This window comes from Rhinolophus sinicus, linkage group LG15, assembly GCF_036562045.2.
Source record: "Rhinolophus sinicus isolate RSC01 linkage group LG15, ASM3656204v1, whole genome shotgun sequence".
NCBI classification, from domain to species: Eukaryota; Metazoa; Chordata; class Mammalia; order Chiroptera; family Rhinolophidae; genus Rhinolophus; species Rhinolophus sinicus.
Window position 1 is genome coordinate 39,194,947 of NC_133764.1, and position 8,716 is coordinate 39,203,662.

Below are 8,716 nucleotides of genomic sequence, written 5' to 3' on the forward strand. Positions count from 1 at the left end.
ACCCCTGCCAGGAGGAAGATCGCTGTGTCTGCAGAAAGCTGGCCTCTGCCCCTGCATTCCTGGGTCTCGCTTCCAGGCTTGGGGAGCTGCACCCTGGAGTTCTGCCCACTCTCCTAGCTTCCTCTGGGCCCTTAACCCCTTCCCGCCCCGCGACACCAAGGGCCCCAGCCTTGCCACCCAAGGCAGGATGGGTGAGATGTGGTCCCGCACTCTCTCTACAACTAAGGAAGTGGGGATGGGCAGGCCTGGCTCATCAGGCCTCCTTCTCCTCCTGCCCATCCCCTTAGCCTGCGGGGAGCCCCCTGCCCCAGCTGCCATCACTGCGCCTCCAGTCAAAACCTCTGGCCTGGTGGTTTCCGGGGAGAGAGCCTGGCAGAGAAAGAGCTTCGGTGGCTTCCTCGGTGGGGCGGGGCCAGCTGTGCCAGCCTGAGACACTGGAGAGGGTGGGAGGGTCCCCTCCCCGCTGAACCGCTGAACCTGCCCAACCGGGCAGGGATTATTAAAGAGGAACACCCCTGACCCACCAGGGCCAGCGCCTGGGTGTGCTGCGCACCCCGAGGGTGGGGAGCAAAGGTCAGCAGGTGCCGGCGGGTGCGGAGTGGGGTGGGGGGCTGCTCGCTCACTTCACCCGCGCACCCTCCCCCCACTACGCAGATCCTAGCTTTGCCAGTATGGTGGGCACCACTGGCCTGAGAGCCCTGGGGGCGGGGAGATGCTGGTAACCCCCTCAAGAATTTCCCTCTGTTTTGGAGCTGGGGAGCGGGGTCAATCCTCTCGCGGGTGACTCTGCCCGTCAAACCAGGCCACTTGGCTAAGGTTTAGCGCAGGAGGAGATCGGTTTCCTCCCCGCGACCTAAGACGGAAGTGGGGTGGGGAGGGGCGTCCAGACGCCTCCCGAGGCCACGACGTTCCCTCCACGGCTAATCTCCAACAGCGAAAATGCACCTTCAACATTTCCATTTAATATTTACATTCAAGCAGGTAATAACTGGAAGCTTATAGTTTAGACATTTCTAGTAGCAGCAGTTTCTAGAGAGCTCATTTAGCTTTTTAACAAACTTTTTTCTTTTTTTTTCTTTTTGCACATAGAAACAACACATCCATGTGTACGGTATCAAAAAATATATACCAAGGTTACTGGTATTGCAGTTCCTGGAAGGGGAGGAAATGAACATCAACCGAAATACTGAATGAACGGGAAAAAGGGTCAACAGAAAATAGTTTGTCTGGTATAGAATATAACATGATCTAGAGGAAACTCCATAAATCTAGGTTTTTATATTTCAATATATAAATACCTACAAATAAATATATATATATATATCAGCCCAAAGGGGGTGGTCGGGCCTTTTGAGCTCAAACGATACATTTCAATAATAACACCACGTACAAACGGGAGTAAAGTCTGCACTTGACAAGTTAGCACGGTTAAAATATAATACTATAACTCTGAGACCGCTGCCTGTGGCTGCCCTGTGAGTCCCGGAAGTCCGCGAGGGAGGGGAGGGGGCACGCACCGCGTGCAAGGCGCCAGTTCAGGGCAGGGTCGGGCCGGTCTCCCAGCCAAGATCCCACAGCCAGATACAGAGGGATGTGGTTACCCGGTTTTGGGCGTCCTGGAACTGGGGGGCCAGCCAGGATCTCCCACAGAGGGCAAAAGAAGGATTCCTCCATCCCCAGATCCCGGGCGCTAAGCTCCCCGCGGGGATGGCGCTTCCCCTTCCGACGCCCTCCGGCTACACGGTCACGTACTCCTTGAACGTGACGGTGAGGCAGTTCGCGGTGACGTCGGTGATAATTATATTCCCAAAGAAGGGCTTGAATTCGCTCAGGGGCTCCTCAGGCTCGTCCTGGGCCTCGGCTGGAGGCTTCTCAGCCGCTGTCGGCGCAGCTGCCACTGCTGCCGCAGTCGCTGGCACCTCAGGCTTCACATGAAGGGTGTTGGGCGGCTCCACGGCCTCACCCCGCGTCTTGACGCAGCGCAAGTCTATGGGCTCGTCCAGATCCGAGTCCAGCAGGATGACCTCAGGCTGCGGGAGGGCGGCGGCCGGGGGCATGTCGCTGGGGCGCTCCGCAGCCGGGCTGCCTCCCAGGCAGGTGGGGGTACTGATGCTACGAGCCGTTAGGCGCTTCTTGCAGGGCTCGCGCTCGCCGTGGGTCTCGGAGAGGCAGCGCTTGCGTGCGTGGGAGAGATTTAGGCCCACAGAATGGTGGTGGTGGTGGTGATGGTGGTGGTGGTGGTGATGGTGGGAGGGCGGGTGCGTGCTCCGGGCTGGGTCCCAGGCCAGCAGGTCAGGCTTGGTGGTGAGCTGCAAGGGCTGCTCGCCAAAGGCCTCCTTGGTCGGCGAGAGCTTGCGGGAGACAGCGTCCTGGGGCTGCGGGTCACTGGCCCCCGGTGCCTCCTCCTCCCTCCTCTTAGAGGGCGCTTCCACCTTCTTCTCCTCTGAACCCGCTGCTTTTCTGAAAGTCCTGCCGGCCTGGGGGTGGCGCTCGTCGGCGGCACGCCTCTTGTGGCCGGGGGAGCGGGCCTCGCCCTCGGCAGCCTCGCCAGACTTGATCTTCGCCGCCTGCATGCCGTTCTCCATGTACTTGCTCATGACGATCACAATGCGCCCGTTCTTGTTCTTGTTCTTGACGATCTTCATCTTGCCCCCAATCCCGTTGCCCGGTGCTGCCTCCTTGGGCGCCGGTGTCATCCCGTTGGGGGGTCCTTTCTCAGAGCCTTTGCCTGGAGCCCCAGCAGCACCAGCCAAGGGCTTCACAGCTCCCAGGTAGCCCTTGGCTCCAGCTCCATGAGCCCACTTGTCGGGTGGGTGGCTCTTGGTGCCCAGGTCCGGGCAGGTGGGGCTGGGCGCCTCCTTGTGGCCGCCCTGGTACTGCAGGTCATACATCTTGGGGTCCGGCTGGTAGGGGTGGTGCTTCTTGCTGTTGAGCTGGTAGTAGTACTTGCCGCTCTTGCCAGGCGGTGGGGGCTTGCCCGCCCGCTCCTTGCTGTGTGGCTGGTACTGGTGGTGCTTCTTGCTGTTCAGCTCGTACTGGTGCCCCTGGCCCTTGCCCTGAGTGCCCAGCTCCAGCTTGGCACGATTGTCAGCGGAGGAGTCCTGGAGTCCACTCAGCACATTGGAGCGCCGTGCAAAGGTAGGTACCTGGGGACACGGGGGAGGAGGGTCAGGGCGGTGAGAGGAAGGATAAGGCCAGCCCCAGAGCATGTATCCAGCATCAGGAGTGTCCCGTTCCCACCCAGGAGGGGACTGTGGGAGGTCAGGGAGAAAGGAAGTGGAACTGGGGTGCTCTGAGAGTTCTCTGGAACTCCCCCTGCCCTGTAGGCCTGGAAGCAGCTAAGGTGGCAACTTCAAGGGAAAGACTTGTGGGCTGCCCGCGGATCAGCGACTGTTCTCACCTGCACCACCAGTGGCTTGGGCTTTGGCCCTCTCTTCCGATATCCCATCAGCTGCTCCTGCCGTTCCCTGGGGGAAGGGAACAGAGGGCAGTGCTGTTAGCCTCGGTTTCCTCCCCTCCTGATAGTATGCCTCAACCTGCAGTGAAGGCCCCTCTTCAGAGAACAGCCTGGCCAGCAAAACCCAGAGGGACGAAGAACTCAGGGCAGAAGGTCAACCTGCCGCCAGCTGGGCGCGTCAGTCTGGTCCCAGAGTCCCGCTTTACGCTGGCATTGACCCTCATCCACCCAAGAGGTCCTTCTCCAAAGGTTCCCCTATTTCTGAAGTCCGCACCTGAACTGGCGCCCACCCCCCACCCCTGCCTCTATGCAGGGGAGGCGGCTACTCGGGGCTGGGTTGCTGGCACTGGTGCCCACAGCCTTGGGCCCATGGTCCTGCATACAGTGGAGTGGGTGCAGGGGTCCAGGGGATACAAACAAGCTCAAAGGAGGTGTACAAGGACCACGTCCCTCCTGTCAGAGGCACCGGATGCTAATGACCTCATTAAGATTCAGATAACGAGTGTCGCTGGCGGAAGAGAAGACTCGTTCTTCTAAAGGGTAGGCACTAAACCGGGGGAGGGGCTGCGCCCTTGTTTACACAGCGGCAAATGAGCCAATTAGGGGCTGGGGGCGGAGGCTGGCCGCAGGGGCCAGGGCCTGGCCAGGTTCGCAGCCACCTGGTAAACCTGCTCCCAGCCGTAGAGACAGCAGGGGCGGCGAGGCTGGGCTGGGCGAGATGGGGGTGGCGCGCACAAGCCACTCCCCCTCGCTGAGCCCGGCCCCCTCTATTTCCAAATGAATATAGCCCACCGGTGGTGGATCGGGTCAATACAACTGCCAGGCTTCCGCCTGCGGCTTGGCCAAGGGTGACTGATAGTAGGGGGCGGATCGTCCCAGCACTGCCCAGTCCTCCACGGGAGAAGGGGCGCCTCTCCATCCTTGGCCGAAGTTGCTGCCCATTTCTGGGCCAGAAACTCGCTCTCCAGCGACCCTAATCACCCCTTGCCGGTGGGCTAACCCAGGGGAGTTCTGCCAAGCCAGGGCCTGACTCCAAAGTTGCATGGCATTGCAACAGCCTGCGTTTTAATTCTCTGGGGACCCATTACGCAACATGGCATCAGCTGCTGACATGGTTACAGGGTGGTGAACTCCCAGGTGGAACCGGGGCAGGATCCCTTCTCCGTGCCCCCCTGCGTCGCGGGAGAGCAACTTCCCCGCAGGTCGCTTGCTCCAAGGGTCTAGAGTTTACAGTTTTAGCGCCAAATGCACCGCAGGAAATAATGCAAAATAAAAGGGGGAGGAGGGATGGAAGGCAGCAGGGTGGCCAAGCTCCGCGTGCTCTTGCCGCTCCTCCCCTCCTCGCCAGCCCTTCCCCCTTCTGTCCTCCCGAAACAGAGAACCACAGCCACTGGCGGTGAATCCAGCTGCAGCAGCTGCAGCGTGACAAGCATCTGTGTGCACGAGGATGAGCTCCACCTCAGATACCAGCCCACACCCTTTGAGCCAAGCTCATCCACTAAGTAGCCCAGTGGGGGTTGTGAAGGGCACCCAGCGCCAGCCAAAATCTGACCCCCTCCCATCCCAAGCTCCCTGGGGTTAAGGGTGGGGGCTTAAGGTCTTGTCAACTTTTCTCCAGCTCCCAACAGGTTAAGTTCAGTTCCGTGACGTCGGACAGTTTCACAGTGCCAACTCCCTCGGAGCTGCCCCGCGACGTGCCCTGGCCAAGCGGCCGGTAGCTGCAGGAAAGCAACACCTAGGCTCTGGGGGTGGGGCTCCAAGGTTGTGAAGGGAGAGGGGGGCCGCGGGGGACCAGGCGCAGCTCCGAGTTCTCGGGCAGCTGTAGGGCCACCCGCACGCACCCATTCTGCAGTTTCCCCAAAACACAAGTCTTGCCTTCTCTGGCCCTGCCCCGCCCCCACCCCCAGGCTGCAGCAACCGCCAAGGACATTGGTTAGAGCCCAGGCCGCAGCCGTGCCGTTCAGGCCCGTCTGGGGGAGGGGGTTACCGTGGGTCCCTCCCAGCCCGGTCCCCCTTATTGCTGCGTGGCCCACTCTCCCATTTCCGTATAGGGTCCCGGCTGCGGGCGGCTGCTGCTAGGGGACGCTCACCTGTTCTGGAAGGCGATCAGCAACCGGGGGTCCAGGATGTTCTCCTCGGGTTCCCACGTGTTATATCTTGCAAGGGAAAAGGGAGGGGGACACAGCGTAAAAAAAACCGAGCCAGCTTTGCGGCCTCCAGGTGGGGAATGACATAAGGCCCTACTCTGTCTTCATGAACCGAAAGCTATTTAGCTGTGTATGTGGGGGGTGGAGGGTAGATTTCTGCAGGCCTGACACAGTCCCTGATACACCCCTCCCAAGTCAAAATAAACACACAAGGGCAGGAAGGGGAGGGGTAAGGAAAATGAAACTAGCAGTTTATTTTGCAGTTGTCAAGAATTTTAAGCATGTTACTGCGACATGTTCCAAAGCCACTTTGCTCACCAGGAACCCTGCGTGCAAAGCAGCCGAAATGCAAAGTCGCAGTCCCCTCCTCCTCCCCAGCCCCGACTCTCGGCGAGGGCTTCAGCCGTTCTCCATTTGACCCCTAATCCGATAACTGTCAGCCGAGCGGGGCCCCCCCACCCCCTCGCGGCCCTGGAGCCCGCTGTCACGGGCAAGCACCCCTAAATACTCAGCAACACAAAAATATGCCTCTGTGTGTGAGAGAGTGTGTGTGCGTGCCTGCGCGTCTGTCTCCATCCGGTGCCTTCGCATTTCAAATTAAAAAAAGAAATTCCCCACCAAAAGCGCTGCAGTGACAGTGCCCAACATTTTCTGCCTTTTTTCTTCCTCTCCCTGCACCACTAGGAGGGAAGAGGCACACAATTGCATTTTCGTCGCTTTTTAATTTTTTTTTTTTTTTGGTTTTGCAATATGGAGCCGTTCGGTGGAGGGAAAGGGGAAAGGAGCCATTTTCTGCTGCACATCAGTCAGTGCCTGCGCCCTCCCTCCCTCCGCCGGCCTCCCCGGCTCGGCCCCGTGTCTCTCCAGCTCCTCCGGCTCCTTTTAGTGCATAAATTAGTGATGGCATTTCCCGGAGAGCGGAGCACAACACAGGGCGCAGGGCTCGGGCTCGGCGGCTCGGCTTCCCCAGTGCCTGCCACCGACTTCCCCACCCCCTCCTCCCTCCACCCCACCTCCACCCCGCCTCCCGTCCGCTCCCCCCACCACCCCACCAGCCCGGCGGGTCCCGAGCCCCGGAGCCCCGCGCCGCGGCACCCGGCTCCTCCGCCCCTCCGCCACTACTTACTTGGGGGACCAGCCTCTCCATTTCACCAGATACTCCACTCTGCCCTGCGGGGGGAAGAGACAGCACTCCATCAGCTTCCGCGGGATCCCCGGCTCCGGCCCGCAGCCTCCCCACCCCCTCCTCGCCTCCTCGCGGGCTGCTCCGGCCGCCGCTCCCTCGCCGCCTCCCCCGCGCCGCCCTACCTTGCGGATCCGCTTCTTCTCGATGCTCTCCACCGCGAAGACGTGCTCGCCAACAGCTGGCAGCTCCATGGCCGAGCCGGAGCGCGCCGGGGCGCGGGAGGCCGGCGCGGCTGCAGACGCTGCTGGCTCCCGCCGGCGCCCGGCTGCCGCCCCGGCCGAGGCGCCCCCGCCACCCACGCCGCTCGCGCTGCCGCCGCCGCTCGCCCCGCTCAGCCCCGTCGCCCGCCGCTGCCCGCGCCCGCCCCGGCTCCCGGCTCGCGCTCGCTCAGACAACTGAGCCCGGGCCGCGGCTGCACAAGAACTCATGCAAATCCGGACGTCAGCGGGCGGGGCCTCGCCGGGCCCAGCTCGGCGTCAGGGGGCGGTCCGTGGCCGGGATTGGCGCAGCCGGGCCTACCGGAGGCCCCGGTCCCGGGCTCCGGGGGGAGGAGGAAGGACGCGGGAGGGAGTTAGGAGGAGGAGGAGGGCGTCGGGGAGGTGCAGGGGGAGGGATCCGCGAGCCAGGGCAAAGGAGGCTGGAGGGAGGGAGCGGGATTGGGCAGGAGAGGTGTGTTGGCTGAGGGCGGAGTAGGGTAGAGATCGCGACAGGGCCCGGAGGGTCTCGGCCGCGACCCCTCGCCTTCCGCCCGGCGCTGTGGCCAGCCCCTTCGCCTCTCATTCTCAGTGTGCACAGCCCCGGGACCTCTGCTGGGGGCCAACTAAGGGTACCACTGTCGTTTCCAGTTGCACCGAATTGCGTCATGTGGAGACGCACGGAGAACCGCCGGCAGGGGGCGGAATCTGAGCCGGGGCAGCTCACTACTCCCACCCCGCGTGCCCCACCGCCCCGCCCCGCGAGGCTTTGAGCATTTAGAAAGGCGAAGAATGGAAGAGAAAAGGCTGGGAGAAGAGAGAGGACCGGGTGCAAAGGATCGTTGGGGGAGAGCGCGGAGAAGAGATGAGGAGGGGGGCAGATGAACAGCCAGCCTGGGGCCCTAGCGCTCAAGAACCTTACCAGAAGGGGGCTCCGTGTCCGGCCGCACCCCGAACCAGATCAGCTTCCAGTTTACTTTAGGCCCTCTCCTTGGCGGGGTGGGTGCGGGATATCTAGTTTCCAGCAGCATTACCCGCCCCACCCCCTGCGGCCAAGCGAGACGAGAGGCGGGGAGGACAGAGAAGGGGCGCAATGGATGTCCAGGTCTGCTTGGGGAACCGAGGGGACTTCGTGGGGTCCCCGGTAAAAGCATCGAAACAGGAAGCGTGAGAGCTGAGAAGAGGTTGAGGCTGAGCAGGGGTAGATGGGGTCGCGCGAAGGGGAGGTGAATGGAATGGCGAAGGAACCAAGCATTCGTCATGAATTCGCGTCCCCGACGCGGCAGGAGAAGCCGCCGAGTGTGAAGTTTAGCACCTCCGGCGGCGAGACGGCGCGTTCTGGCGTGGCTCTCCAGCCTCCGGGTGGGGGAGCTGCTGCGCCCCACGCGGCCTCCCGAAGGCACCGCCCACGAGGTCGCGAGCTTGGTGGGTTACGGGGTGGGGAGTGAGGGGACCTAGGAAGGGGGCAGGGCGGCCAGAGTGGGAGGGGCAGGGGCGCGCCTGGCCTGGGGTGTGTCCGGGCCCCGGCTCTGGGCCCTTGAAGGACCCAGAGCAGGAAGCTTGCGCAATCCCTTGGCTGAGCGTCCAGGGAGAAAGAAAAAGAGCAGAAGCCGAGCGAGAGTGGAACGAGAGAGGGGGCCGGGCAAAGAGCCATCCATGTCTCTGCTCCCGCCCTAACACACAGCCCGATTACGGGGTGGGGACTGCGCGGGGACTCGAGCGAGCCGGGGAG

At 62.3% G+C, this 8,716-nt stretch overlaps 1 protein-coding gene across 1 annotated transcript; it reads right to left on the minus strand.

Annotated features, from left to right (window-relative positions):
* Nucleotides 1–942: 942 nt before the first annotated feature.
* CBX4 (chromobox 4) lies at nucleotides 943–7,194 on the minus strand. Its single transcript, XM_074319501.1, has 5 exons — nucleotides 6,913–7,194; nucleotides 6,731–6,774; nucleotides 5,548–5,613; nucleotides 3,401–3,467; nucleotides 943–3,146 (listed from the first exon to the last, which is right to left on the minus strand). Exons 1-5 carry the CDS (start codon nucleotides 6,979–6,981, stop codon nucleotides 1,737–1,739), a joined length of 1,656 nt encoding a protein of 551 aa, XP_074175602.1. The 5' UTR covers nucleotides 6,982–7,194; the 3' UTR covers nucleotides 943–1,736.
* Nucleotides 7,195–8,716: the final 1,522 nt, after the last annotated feature.